Source organism: Fukomys damarensis, unplaced genomic scaffold (assembly GCF_012274545.1).
Source record: "Fukomys damarensis isolate Sample0158 unplaced genomic scaffold, DMR_v1.0_HiC HiC_scaffold_30, whole genome shotgun sequence".
Classification (NCBI taxonomy): Eukaryota; Metazoa; Chordata; class Mammalia; order Rodentia; family Bathyergidae; genus Fukomys; species Fukomys damarensis.
Window position 1 is genome coordinate 34,715,412 of NW_022900942.1, and position 15,178 is coordinate 34,730,589.

At 37.7% G+C, this 15,178-nt stretch overlaps 1 protein-coding gene across 1 annotated transcript in view; it reads left to right on the forward strand.

Annotated features, from left to right (window-relative positions):
* Positions 1 to 14,415, forward strand: part of Cfap53 (cilia and flagella associated protein 53) — a 27,039-nt gene extending 12,624 nt beyond the window's left edge. The window contains exons 4-8 of the mRNA XM_010621697.3: positions 1,615 to 1,918; positions 2,997 to 3,215; positions 6,809 to 7,025; positions 9,184 to 9,286; positions 14,121 to 14,415. Coding sequence (XP_010619999.1) covers positions 1,615 to 1,918; positions 2,997 to 3,215; positions 6,809 to 7,025; positions 9,184 to 9,286; positions 14,121 to 14,349 — 1,072 coding nt within the window. The 3' untranslated portion in view covers positions 14,350 to 14,415. The remainder of the gene's footprint in view (positions 1 to 1,614; positions 1,919 to 2,996; positions 3,216 to 6,808; positions 7,026 to 9,183; positions 9,287 to 14,120) is intronic.
* The last annotated feature ends 763 nt before the right edge of the window (positions 14,416 to 15,178 follow it).

Genomic DNA, 15,178 nt, shown 5'->3' on the forward strand with positions numbered 1-15,178 from the left:
TTTTTTTGAGACAGGGTCTCACTATGTTGTTGAGACTGACCTGGAGCTCACTATGTAGCCCAGGCTGGTCTCGAACTCACAGCAATCCTCCTGCCTCAGCCTCCCAAGTGCTGGGATTACAGGCGTGTGCCACCATGCCTGGCTAGAATCCTGCTTTTAAAAGTCTCACCACCTCCCAACACCACCAGGGACCAAACTTCCAGGACATGAACCTTTGTAAAGCATAATCAAACCGTAGCAAGCTCACTGTAGAACTTTTGAAGACATTTGACTTACTAAACTGAAAGAAAGGATGGGGTCTGAGTACTTATTGAAAGAGCATTTCTTCCTGAACAGTATATCAGACTGGTGTGAAAAGGAAGTTGGGCAGCAACAATAAGGCTGTTTCCTCAACTTGGGCAGGAACCCCTTTGGTGAGTATGTGCCCTACTAGGGTCATAAGAGCAATGGAGAAGCTTTGCCATGACATGCCATACCCGTCTTTAGTGCTTTCTTTGGAAATGCTAGCAGGGTCTCTTTTAACCAATCTTATTCTCTAATAGTACAGTTATAAGCCATGAAAATGTGTGAGTCACTCCCTTCACCCATTTGGTTTTGAGCAGCGTCCTATGGTCATTCCTGCTTCCGTTGTCCTAAGAAAGGTAGAAAATAAAATAACAAAATCCCAGTATATCTCCAATGCTCTTAAGTGAGAGGACATGCACATTGGATCTCCTAGCCTGACCTTCAGTCACCTTCACCCTACTCCCACCTTATTAAGGATTCATAAATATGTACTACATGTCATTCATTAAGATCAGAATGAATTCTGGGACAAGTATGAGTGTTGAGAGCCCCTTAGATGACTCAGCACCCTGTCAGTCATTACTGTCAATCACATCTAGAAGTTTGGGGCGGGGGAGGTACCTGGGCTGAGGTGCAAATCCTTTAAATTCCAAAACCCTGATTAATCAGTGTGCTGTTGCTATTTCTGTGTGTTATGACCTGTGTTCAGTGCTTTTGCTTTCTGCCACCCTGGCACCTTTTCTGTCTGTGCCTTATCTTTTGTAGGCACAGACTTGCCCTAAGCACAGCTTCCCATGATCGTCAATAAATATAGCCGCTTGCCACTTGCTGCTGGATATACACTTAGCAATTCTATAGTCCACAAAAGCCTGGACTGTATCAACTCATTCCACTTAAAATTAATATTTAAAATTCTATAGGTACCTGTCACTCCTCTATTTCCTCTACAGTAATAATGGTCACCATTTATTAATGAGCCCCCATCTGCCAGGTATTTACATCTTTTCTTTCTCATCCTTACCAGAGCCTTGAATGGCAGTTATTTTACATGTGAGGAAACAATCTCCAATAGGCAGAGTTTTTGATCCATAGTCACACAGGAAATGGCAAAACTAGGATTCAAAGCCTGCTCTTCCTTAGTCCAGTGCCTGGCTTTGAGTGGGGGCTTCCTGGAACCTGCCTCCCTGTTGTTCCCTCATGTTTCCTGTCCACAGATGGCCTACATCCAGATCTTTGACTTCTCTTACTGCTGTGAATGACTGTAGGTATGTGCCTAAATAGAGCAGCACCTCATGAAAGGCTGCTTTGTCTTTTTCAAAACTTGTTTAGGGAGCGCTGCGAAGAGCTTCGTAATGAATTGTTTTGCAACCATCAGAAGAAGGTGTGTGAGGAGCGGAAAGCACAGATTGCATTTAATGAGGAGCAGAAGAGGCAAAACATGATAGAAGAGCAGATGTTTGCAAGGCTCTGGGAGGAGGACCGCTTAGCCAAAGAAAAGCGAGAAGCCCAACGGGAGAGGAGACAGAAGGAGCTGATAGAGAACACACGTCTGGGGCTGAATGCCCAGGTCACCAGCATCCAGGCCCAAAGGCAGGCAGCGCAGCAGCTGAAGGAAGAGGAGGCGCGTCTGCTGGTGGGCATTTTCCTGTCCTGGAGATGGGGTGATGGCCCTTGTACAACTTACAAGCTTGTTACTATACAGTTTTCCTAAGGGCCTGGGAAGGTTTTCAGGGAGTACATTTCCATTATTTGGACTCTTAATGCTGTTTAATAATGTATAAAAATATGTGTGGTATGACTGAAATACAGAGTGTTTAAATTTTCAAAATTTTATTTCAGTAAAAGATATTGCCATTAATAACACTCAAAGTACTTCTTGCTTCAGACACACTTACCCATCATTCCTGTCACTTTCTAAAGCAGTTCTGAAAATCTTGTTTCATGAATATCTTTATGAGGGGTGACCAAAAAATTTGGTGAATGATGCTGCCTGGTGCCACCCAACGGTAAGGCAGCCTCATAAAAATATTATGGTGAGTTCTCAATTATCTTATTCCCTGGATCTGGTACTGTGCAACTTCTTGCTGTTCCCCAAAGTCAAAATGACCAGGAAAGGTAACATTTTGAATCAGTTCGGTACGCTGAAGCAGCCGTGACAATGCAACTAAAGACACTGTAGAAAAGGGAATTCCAGAACTGCTTCAGAAAGTGGCAAGAACAATGGGATAGGTGTGTTGGAAGCAAGGGGGAGTATATTGAGGAGGGTTAAAAGCAATGTATCTTTTACTGTATTACATTTTTAAAAATTTAAACATCTACCATATTTTCACTCACACCTACAGTTGTGCACATGTGCATAGATACACAAAGACTGGAAGGCCAGCACGCCAGAGTACTGAGAGTAGTGGTAGGTGATAAGTACTGAAATTAAAGGAGATTTCTCTTTATACTTTTTTGCATTTTCAGACTTCACAGTTGCTTATTACCTTATAATCACATATAGATGCAGCAATTCTCAGAAACTTTATTGATGATTGTGCCATGAAAAGACAGGTTTTATTTCTTATAGCACCTTTGAATTTAGGGATGTGTGCATGTGTGTAATTTCCAAGAAATCCCTTAGTCTCATTTCTTATAGCAAATGCACTGACTTACTGGATTTGTCTTACTGTACTGCTTGATGCATTATCTTTATTATTGTTCAACCTTAGGAAAAGGACAATGCACAGGTTAAACTTGAACATGAACAAGAAAAGCTAAAGAAACAAAAGGCAAAACAGGAAGTTAGAAGCGTCTTACAAAAGATCTTACAAGAGAAGATGGAATATATTCAGCAGGAATACAGAGAAGAGCAGGATCTGAACATGAAACTTGTGCAAAGGGCCCTTCAAGATTTACAGGAAGAGACAGATAAAAAGAAGCAAAAAAGAGTAAGACATTTATTTAGTGCATATTAAGTGCTGGACAGGAGTTCCTGTTGAGTTCTCAGTCATGTGGAAAATGGTCTATAATGGTTCTGGTCTGAGTACCATGAGCCAGCAGGGCTAGGGCCCCCTGAAGGAGACTGGATGCAAATCCACAGGCTCCAGAGTCAGAATCTCCAAATTAAACTTTGTCAGGAACATGAAAGCTGTGTTTTAACAAGCAATACTGGGTGATACTCATGCTCTCAAGAAGTTTGAGAACTCCTGGAATTTGGGAAGACCTCACTGAGAAAGTAGCATTTGAGTTGAAACTTACGGAATATATAGTCTTAGAGTCAAGTAAAGAGATTAGGGAAAGGCATTTTGTATTTATTTAGCTACTTAGAGCTTTGGAATTTGTACTGAACTTTGAAAAGTTTTGTGCTTTTCCTACAGTTGCTTTGTTTTTTGGTTTTGTTTTTGGAGTTTTTTGTTTTATTTGGTTTTTGGGGGTGGTCTTGAATCTTGTATACAGGGCCTCCAGATGCTTAAAGCACACTATTTCACTGAGTCCACCTTAGTCCCTATTTTTCAATGAAACTTTTTTTTCAGATAATTATAGATTCACATGCTGTTTTAAGAAATAACCATAATGTCTTGCAAAACTCTAGTACAGTATCAAGGTTGGAATATTGACATTGATCCATTCAAAATATAGGACATTTCTATCACCACAAGGATGTCCCATGTAGTAGTCACACTCTTGCCTCATCCTCTCCTTAATTAGCCCTTTGCAGACAATAGCCTTTTATATTTTTGATAGTTTTATTGCAAGAAGGTTACATAAAAGAAAGAATATAGTATATAATCTTTTGGGATTGACATTTTTCATTTCACATAACCTTGGAGATTTATGCTAGCTATTATATCTCTCCATACTTTATTTCTTTTTATTCTTGAGTAGGACTCATAGTATAAATTTACTATAAATTGTTTATCCACTCTCCTGTTGAAGGATATTTCTATTGCTTCCAGTCTATAACTATTTTGAGTACAACTACTATGAACATTTGACTATAGGTTTTTGTGTGGACACAAATTTTCAGTTTTGGGATAAGTGCCCAGAAGTATAATTGCTAGGTCATATGGTATTAGAATATTTTATAAAGAAACTGAATGGGCTGGGGTGTGGGATGTGACTAAGTGGCAAAGCACAGTGTTTTGTTTTCATTGTAAGCCCCTGGATTTAATCTCCAACAGAGAATGGTACAGGGGAGGGAAGGAGAGAGGAAGGGAGGAAAGGAGGGAAGGGAGGGAGAGATGAAGGAAGGAAGGAAAAGAAAGGAAGGAAACTGTAAAATTGTTTTGCAGGATAGTTGTACTTCCCACCAGCAATGCAAGAGCCATCTAGTTTCTCCACATTCTTTTTATTTATTTATTTTTTTGTACTAGTGAAAGAACTCAGGTCCTTGAACAGTTTCTCCACATTCTGATTAGCATTTGATGTTGTAACTATTTTTACTCTATCCTGAAAGATGCGTAGTGATATCTTTATTCTGGTAGATGTATAGTGATATCTCATTATGGCTTTAGTTTGCATTCCTTTAATGTCAAATGGTGCTGAAATTTTTCTGTGTGCTTATCTGCCATTTGTGTATGGTCTTCAGTGCAATATCTTTTGCCCATTTACTAATTGGCTTGCTTGTTTGATTTTTATTGCATTTTTGTTTTCAATGAAATCATTTTCTCTTGAGAGTGTAATTTTTAAAATATGATTCCTATAACATACAGCTCACTCAAAGTGCACAGTTCAGTGGAATTTGGTATATTTATAGATAATGTGCAGCCATCACCACGGTCTGTTTTAGAATATTTTAGCTGATTTAGCTGATCCTTCTGCTTACCTACTCTGAACACCAGTCCGAAGTAACTGCTGACCTACTTTCTGTATATAGATTCTTCTGTCCTGGATTTTCATGTGAATAAATCATATGTTATGTGACCTTTTCATTGGTTTCCTTTACTTAGCATAGTGTTTTCAAGGTTTATCCATATCGTAACATGTATCGTTTTATTCATTCCTTATTTGGCTTTTTTTTTTGGTACTGAGGATTGAACTCAGGTCCTTGCACTTGTGAGGCAGCCAGTGGCACCACTGTGCTAAATCCCCAGCCCTTATTTGCTTTATAGTATTCCATTATATGGATATATCATGTTTTATTTACCCTATGAGCATTTGGGTTGCTTTCACTTTTGGTTTATTATGAATAATGCTGCTGTGAACGTTCATTTACATTTTTTACATAGATGTATTCTTTCATTTATTTTGGGCATATATCCTGGAGTAGAATTATGGGGTCATAAGGTAACTCTTTTTAAACTTTTTGGTAATTGCCAAACTATCTTCTAAAATGGTAATACCATTTTACATTCTTACCAGCAGAGCATAAGGATTTCAATTTTTCCACATGCTTACCAACATTTGTTTCTGCCTTTTTCTTGTTGTTTTACCCATCCTAATATATCTGAAGTGATACCTCATAATGGTTTTGATTTACATTTCCCTAAAACTAATGATGTTGAACCTCCTTCCCTAAGCTGTTTGGCTATTTATATATCTTCCTTGGAGAACTCTGTCTCAAGTCTATTGCAGTACTTTGCCCATTTTTTAGTTGCTTAATTGTCTTTTATTATTTAGATGAACTCATGGCAGGCTCATGCATACCTATAGTTTCAGGAGCACAAGGCAGGAGAATCACAAATTTGAGCCCAACTTGGACAAGTTAGTGAGACTTTGTCTCAAAATAAAAAGGACTGAGGTTGTACCTCACTGAGAGAATACTTGCCTCACATGCATGAGGCCCTGAGTTCAACCTCCAGTACATTAAAAAAGAAAAAAAAAACAGATAAATTCATGTTATTGGATCATTGCTGTTACTTGGCACTATTCAGCTAAAAATAACTGCATAATGTCAAAAAATTTTTTTTACCTCTTCTGCACATTTTACTCACCTGGAAAACTTGAAAATTATCTATTAAATTGAAGGCTCTGGGGATGAGACTGTCTCAGTGCTGTTTTTTTGTTTTTTGTTTTTTTTTTCTTTCTAAGTGGTGGGGATAAAACCTAAAGCTTTGTGCATATTAAATAAGTGCTCTAAAGCTAAGATACACCCTCAGTCCTCCCCATTAAAGTTTCTCTATGCTATTCCAGAGTATAATAATGATACAGTTAGGTGCTTACCATTGAGGAAGACAGTTCTGTAATAGTTGTAGTTACCAGATTTCATCAACCTAAATGAAAATAACCTTTATCATTGAAAATGATTTGGCAACTTCTTAGAGAAACACTCTGGGAAAGTATTTTAATTAATTTATTCATGAAAGCATTGTGAAACATTTCAAACAGATACACAAAATAGTATAATGAATTCCCATGTATCTATTACCTAGATTAAATAATCATGAACTAATGGCCCTTCTGTTTCTTTCCATCTTTTTTTTTTGAGACAATCAAATATTTTAGTGTATGGATCTAAAAGATTGGGATTGTAGCTTTATTTTAAAACTTATCCTTAGTGTCATTGTCACACCTAAAAATTCTTAATTTCTATGTTATATAGGAAGATATGGTAAGAGAACAGAAGATATACCTTAAATATTTGGTACAGCAACATGAAGAAGAAAAAGCTCAGGAGAGAGAATTGGACAGAATATTAGAGGAGGAAAAGCAAAAGAAGCTGGCTGAGAAAGACAAAGAGCTGAGACTTGAAAAAGAGGCAAGGAAACAACTCATGAATGAAGTCATGTGTACAAGAAAACTCCAAGTTCAAGAAAAGCGTAAGGAACTGAATTACAGATATCTTATTGTTTATCCTTACTTTGGTTTAAATAATAATAAAAATATTTAGGTATATGTATGATATATCTGGATTGATGCAAAAAATAAAGTAAGATCCTTTTGTTGAAGAAGGAATTGGTAAGTGACACACACAGACGTGGAATGGAAGTAAAATAGCAAAAAGTATATTTTGTCAACAAAAAGCCAATTGCACTAAAAGCAGTGCCAGTGATCAATTCCATACTGGGTTAAAGCTTCTTTTTTTATAGGATTTTACCGCCATCATTTCATTCAGATGGATACACTTCATTAACTTTTAACCCAGACATAGCAATTCTTTATATAGGGAGAGTTTCAGATGGATACACTTCATTAACTTTTAACCCAGACATAGCAATTCTTTATAGTTAGGGAGTTTACCTTTAGGATTCATCTAGCTATTTATTCTATCCCACAGGAAGTGGGTGTTCAGAGTCAGGAAAGCAAAGTTAGCAATTCTTCTCTTCATCTTGACACTTTACAATCGTGGTTTACAAAACATTGGAGCTCAGGGTCTTGATGTGCCCTGTTATTTCAGGATGAGGCCAAAAGTTCCATTCTACGGTTAATGCTTCTGGTGTCTGTTAATTTTGAACTAAACAAAGCGGATTGCTGTTATAGATAGCAGAAGTCATTCTACATTTTCCTAACATTTTGTAGGTTTTTAGATTATTTATCAAAGTTCTATCACTCTCTTTTGTAAACTTTATCTAGGTGGATATGAAGAATTTCATATTCCATCAGATTCTGAGCGGCACCAATGTAGATATTCTCAAAGTTAAAGAAAAATATATCATTTGAATTCTATGTACCATGGTGATTATAAAGAACAGGAGAAGGTGGGACACAGGCATACCTCTTCCTCCTCCCTTTTACCTTCCATTTTTTCTTTCTATCAGTATTTTTTTCCCTGTCTCCAAATCTTTGCTTAGCCAACATTTTATGCATATGGATGTTCTTGATCTTGAGAAATCCTAGGCATCCTTCAAGGTCAGTTTAAATATTTGTGTGTCTCCATTCAAAATGAATCCTTTTTCTAGGGCTTTCGCTGTGCCTTACTCACATCTCAGCTGACCAGCTGACCAGGAAATCTCTCTCTGGAGAACATTCTCAAAATTTGGCGAATTCTTCTTTTTTTTTTAATACCTGAATCCAGTTTATATGAGTTACTGTTTCTTTACTAAAGGAAGCTTGAGTTATTCTTACAAGGATGAGCTTTGTTTCAAGGTTTCTGAGAGTTACATCTGTGCATAGTTGGCCTTGTTTTATGGAACTGACTGGACCTAGTTGCATCATGCTACCAAGTGACATGTGATACTACACAACTATTGCCTCAGCCTCACCTTGGTCACAAAGTAATGTTTGTTGAGAGGTTTAGCTTCTACCTTCAGATTTCTGTCGCTTTCCCGAGATGAAAAATATAGACACATTTACTTTTAGGGTAACACTACACCTTATACAAGTATTCTTTGTAAAAGAAAACTAATCTTGATTATGTTGATTAATTCTCCACTCCAGGAATTATCACAGCAGTCAAAAATTGTTAAACTAGTATTAGATGAAATTCTCAGAAAATGAGGAGAGCATACAAACTAAAAAGATTTTTGTATTCATCAATGATAACTTGAAATTATTGGAAAATATGAAAATTTGAATGTTTTATATCATTTACAAACAACGAAACAAAATCAAACATAATTCCACCACCCAGGAATTTTCTATTCACAACTTTGAGTATTTCCACTATGTATGTAATTTTCCCTTTCAGATTTGGGAAATGTGGTTGGTTGCATGTATACCTTTGTGAATGCCCTTTGTTTCCTTTGTCTTATTTTCTATCGAGATGCCTACATCTATTACAATATATTGATTTTATAATCTCTCTTATTAATAAGAAAAACTGATCAAGAGGAAGTCAGTGTGGATTGTGCATATATTATCCTGAGCATATTCCTTACTCTCTGGATAGAACAGCTTCTTCCTTCTTGTTCCAAGGTCCAACCTAGTGATTCCAAGTTCCACCTTCCTAAAGACAGTGTGACTTTGGTGCCCAGAAAGATGTGAGCAGGTCTTGTCTGAAAAAGTTATTTACCAGATAATTTATTTTGCCTTTCTCAGTTCAAAGAAAAGCCAAAGAACAGGAAGAATGTGCTATGGAACAGGAACGAATAAATGAAGGTCTTAAAGAACTTAATCGTGAAGAGAAGGAGAATTTTTCAAGGTACAACTAGGTTGTATTTACCATTTTTATCCCCACAACTAGATTTTTAACATAGAGAACAATGTACCATAATTAATGCATCATTGACATTATTTTTATATTAGTCTTATACTTGTCCTGATAGAAGCTCTAAGCACTTTATAACATTTAATGTAAAAATAGGCATCAACCATGTTGGTAAAATTAAATTCCATTGCCATTATGTATATTCTGATTATATACATTAGTTATGAGCTTGTATGAGCATTTTTGTTTTGTTTTTTTGAAATAGGGCCTCCTGTGGTTCGGGCTGGCCTTGATCTTGTTATGTAGCCCAGGCTGGTCTTGAACTCACAGTGATCCTTTTGCCTTGTCCTGCTGAGTGCTGGGAGTATAGACATGTGCCACCATGCCCTGCTCAAAACTATATGAACACCTAAACAATAAATTTGAAGGGCTGGTGATTTAGCTGAGTGGGGCCACAGCCTGCATTGCAAGCACAGGGTCCTGATTTTGATCCCCTGTACCAAAAATAAATAAATTTGAAATAACACTCTTAAACTACTTAAGCTACTATGTTAGTTAGCTTTCTGTTACTATAAAAAATACCTGAGATCATGTACTTATCAGGGGAAGAGGTTTATTTTGACTCAATTTTGGAGGTATCAGGCCATAGTCAGTTGGCCCTTTTGCTCTTGGGCCTATGCTAAGATAGCACATCATGCAGGGGAGCACATGGTACTGCGTAAAGCTACTTACCTCTTGGCTGGAGCACACAGGAGAAGAGCAAGGTCTTGGGTGCCATTATCCCTCTCAAGGGCACACTATCAATGACTGGAAGGCCTCCTAGGCTTCTCCTCTTAAAGGTCCCACCCAATATCACCATGGACTGGCAACCAAGCCTTTAACACGTGGGCCTTTGGAGAACACATATCCAAGCTGTAACAAGCACAAGTCCTAAATCCTGATGAAATAAGATTTTCCCCATGAAATAAATTCTGTCCAATCAGCTAGATTAGCAGGAATGGTTTATAGAGACAGGATTCCACGCAAATATCCCCAGTAGACATTTTAGCTCTAAAATGCTAAAATATTCTAAGTGCTTTGGGACATACTTCTGACAAACCTCTGTGCTGGTGTTAACTAGTTTCTTTATAAGCACCACAATCAGGTCCAGGTGGAAAAAATGAGCAGATGCCTCCTTGCAGCTTTTCTTAGACCATAGCAGTACCTTCTCATGGAAATTCAGGTGGCCAGTGCAGAGTAAGAAAGCAAACTAGCTCACATAATTGATAAGGCCTATCCATGGGCCTGTCCCTTGACTCACTCACACTTTGTGCAGAGAAATAAGTTTTTGTTCTAGAAGAGTTTGATTTCTATGCCTAAGCCTATTGCTAGTTTGCTATAAACAGTATCTGGCCTACCCTGCAGATTTTCTGCCACTGTCTGTGCTCTGGAGATCTTTCTTTCTCATTTTTGAAAAGCCTATTTTAGGAGATTTGAGGGATACTAAAAAAAAAAAAAAATCTTTCTTCCCCACCCAGCTTCTGAGTCAACTAACTGGGAGATAAGTAAAAAGTATGGCCTAAAAGTATTATGGTTACAAATTGCTATTTTACAAAATACCCCCAAATTTGTGGTTTAAGTCAATTTATTGTTATCTTTTATGAGTCTGCAGGTTGATAAAGCTCAGCTGGGTGGTTTTTGCTTGGAGTATTTCATGTGGTTAAAATCAGATGTTAACTGAGGCTATATTTACATACAGTAATATCTTGGTTCACAAACCCTTCTGTTTGCAAACAATTCAGTTCTGAGCAAAAGCATTCAACAAAATTTTGCTTCCATTTACAAACTCCACATCAGGTGACAAACACAACCACAGCTATCTTCCCCCAAATCATAAAACAAATTTAGTTTGTGAACAAAGATATATTCAATAATTAATATATATCTTTTATATAGTATGTATACATGTGTATATCTTGTGTACAGTATAATCTAAATTTATATTCTATATTTATGAATATTCAATATACATATATAATCTGAAGGCTTGGACATCTAAGATACTTACTTGTATAGCTGGCGATTTATTCTACTGTATTATAATCAGGGATCCCACCTGCTGTTATCAACTGGAACCTCACCTACATGTGGTGGCCTCACCATCTGGTTTGGACCTACAGTATGGGGGCTTTTTCTGAGAGAGAACATTCCAGAAGCAAATGTTCTATGAGACAGAAGAGAAAACTGCAAGGCCAGTTGAGGGGTACACCTAGTGGTAGCATAGCTTCACTTCTGCCATATGCCAATTCCATATTCCATTGGTTATAAAGCAGTGCAAGGCCTGTCCAGATTCAAGAGGATGGAGAAAGAAGCTCTACCTCTTGCCAGAGGAGTGAAGATTCACATTGCAGAAAAGCAAATGGAAAAGGAGACAAGACTATGGTCTGCTTAGAAAATAGAATCTGCCACAGAGGGATACCCAAACCATTATCTTTATTTCTTATAAATGCTAATGGAGTGCTTTCGAACACCAACAATAGTCTTTTGATTGTCAAGACACCAACTGGATATTCAACAGCTCAGTTCAATTTCGACACTCACTATCCTGAGTTAGTGCAAACCCCACAGTCTAAGGGCTCAGCCCCGTTAGACTGTCGTCAGTTCAGACATCAGTCACAAGTCCCAGGCCACTTCTGACCAACTTGCTATATAAATCAAGGGTTCCCATAAACTTACCTTCAATTTCAATAGTTTTCTGGAGCTGCTCACAGAACTCAGAAACATATTTTAGTTATGTTTACCTGCTCATCATGAAGGATACAGGTGAGTAAGAGCCAAATGGAAGCAATGCATAGGGCTTGCCATTCCCTCTCTAGGCCTACACCCTTCCAACACCTTAATGTGCCCACCATCCCAGAAGCTTTCTAAACATCATTGCTCAAGAGTTTTTATAGAGCTCAGCCACCAATCCCCATCCTCTCCTCAAGAAAGTAGATGGGATCCAGGCATGATGGTGCATGCCACTTGGGAGGCTGAGGCAGGAGGATCGCTGTGAGTTTGAGACTAGCCTGGGCTACGTAATGAATTCCAGGTCAGTCTCAACTACATAGTGAGACCCTGTCTCAAACCCCCACCCCCCAAAAAAGTAGATGTAGATGGGGGCTTAGAGTTTCCACTCTTTAATTACTTGGACTTGACTTTCTGGTGACCAGCCTCATTATAAGGTTTTCTAGGGGGCTCACCCAAGTCCCTTTTAGAACAAACTGAGGTACCCTCAGGGATAACAAAAGAAACCCCTGTCCCTTGAGAAATTACAAGGGTTTTAGGAGCTCTATGTCAGGAACTGGAGACAAAAACCAAATATAATTCCTTTTATGCCAAAGCTAATATTAAAAATGTGATTTATAGATTGTAAAATGGTACAGCCTCTGTGGAAAACAGTATAGAGTTTCCTTCTAAAAAATTAAAAATGTAACTGCCACATGATCCAGAAATCTTACATTTGGAATTCCAAAATAATTGAAAGCAGGGTCTCAAAGAGATATTTGCACATCCAAATTCATAGTAGAACTGTTTACAATATCAAGATGGAAGTAACCCAGGTATCCATCAACAAATGAAAAGCTAAACAAGGTCTAGCATATATATGATTCTTGAGACCAGAGGATCTCTGAAATAAAAGTAGTTATTGAGGTATTATAGATGATAGCCAGAAAAAAGACCAGATCTTGGGTCTGACTTAAGGGGTCAGGATGGGATTGAAAGTTTTATCACTCAGGAAAATGTCAGAGTACTCTTGTTGGTTTGATTGACAGCTTTTAACTGTGTAACTTTTCTTATCTCTCCCCTCCACCATACTTGGCCCCTTGTGAATAAGTTTAGGACATCTCAAACATTTTTTTCTGCCTAGTACAATGGAATATTATGTACCCTTTAAAAGGAATAAAAGCTTTCATCTACATTCTGCAATGTAGATGAACCTTAAGGATACTATGCTAAGTGAAATAAGCTACTAATAAAAAGACAAATACCATATGATGTTACCTTTATGAGATATCTAATACATAGAAACATTAAGTAGAATGTGGTTATCGGACTGAGGGAAGAGGGGGAAGGGGAATTGGAGCTTAATGTATAGAGTTTCATATTTATAAGATAAAAACATTTTAGAGATCTCTCTTGCAACAGTATGAATACACATAATTACTGTACTGTATAGTTAAAATAGTTAAGGTGGTAAATATTGTTATGTGTTTTTTACTGCACTAAAAATCACATCATAAATTTTTAAGTGTGTTATATATGAAGTGTGATTTATATGTGCAAAAATTATCTAGTTAATACTGGATGGAATAGTAGAATGATCCACCACTTTTGAGCATTGCCAGATTTTTGCAGGGCTCCCCTGTGTAGATCCTAAGCAGAAAAGAACAGGCAGATCAGCTCCAGGAGGACAGAGGAAAAGCTAAAGTGGCATGACTGTGTAAATACATTATTTGTTTGCCATTCTCCCTGATTTTTTTTCCCCAGAATTGGGTATTGGACTCAGGGAGTGATGAAATACATCCTTAGCCCTTTTCAAATTTTATTTCAAAATAGAATCCCCTAATTTTCCCTGGCTGACCTTGAATTTACAATCCTTCTGCCTCAGCCTTGTAAGGAGCTGGGGTTACCAGCATGCCTGGCTTTCCAAACAATTCATTGTGAAAATTTTAGACTATAAGAACTTATTCTGATTTTACTGGGAATCTTAATTTAGTTTCACAAGTTATATCTTAATTGAAATGTTCTAAACAAATCCACATGCTTACTTTTATAATTGTATAATTTGACATTTCTAATGCTTTAGACGCTGTGGTCTAGCCCAAGAGTACAGGAAGCAACTTCAGATGCAAATAGCCCACCAGCAGCAAGCCCGAGAGGCAGAGAAGGAAGAGAAGCGCCGAGAATTTGAAGCAGGGATAGCAGCAAACCAGAGGTGCCTGGAAAAGATCCAGGAGATCCTATGCAGCCATTCTGTGCTCCCCCAGAACATCCATCCCATGCGGAGGGCTTGTCCTAATAAACTTCCACCATAGTAGCTTAAACATCAATGCATCTTTTCTTGGCCTTTTTTATTTTTAACTTGCTTGATGCTCCTTTTAACTCATGGATAAACTGTTCTTTTCTCAAAGTTTGTATAATTCATTATACATAATTTTCTTCTTTCTAATAAACTTGTTCTTTTTCTTAGATGTCATAAATTTACAAATCAGAATAGTCTATTTCATATCATAGCGTTGCAGAAGGAAGTGGTAAGTGATACACGGAGATGCAAAAGTGGGTAAAACAAAAATGTTTACTTTGCTAGCAAAGGGTCAGCCTGCACCAAGGGCTATGCCTGCCATATGATGGACCACGGGCTGGGTTACAATCTATCTTTTATAGGAGTTTTATAATCATGACCTCATTTTAGGTAGTTCGATGAGACATTCCAGTTCTCTCAGTTCCCATTACAGATGTACAGTCACGGTCACAGGACAGTTTAATTTTAATCCAAAGTAGCATCTCTTTGTGGTTAGGATGTTTATCTTTAGGATTCACCTAGTTAGCTATTCTAGTCCACAAGAGTGGGGGTGGGGGTCAGAGTTAGGAAAGCAGGACTGATGACATTCTTTTTATCTTAACTCTTTATAGTCATGCAATTTACAGAAAGCTTAGGGTTTAGGGTCTAAGTACACTTTGCTTGTAAGGTATGGTGATTGATATCTTAGTTTGAACATCTTGTCTCACCCTGGGAATGTGACTAAGTACTTCCAGCATCTGTTAATCTTACAACATTTTAAACTGGGGCTACATGCCTTCAAGCTTTTTAGTTAATGATAAAACCTTTGGTGGTGTTGCCCTAAGAAACAAGCAAAGCAAAAC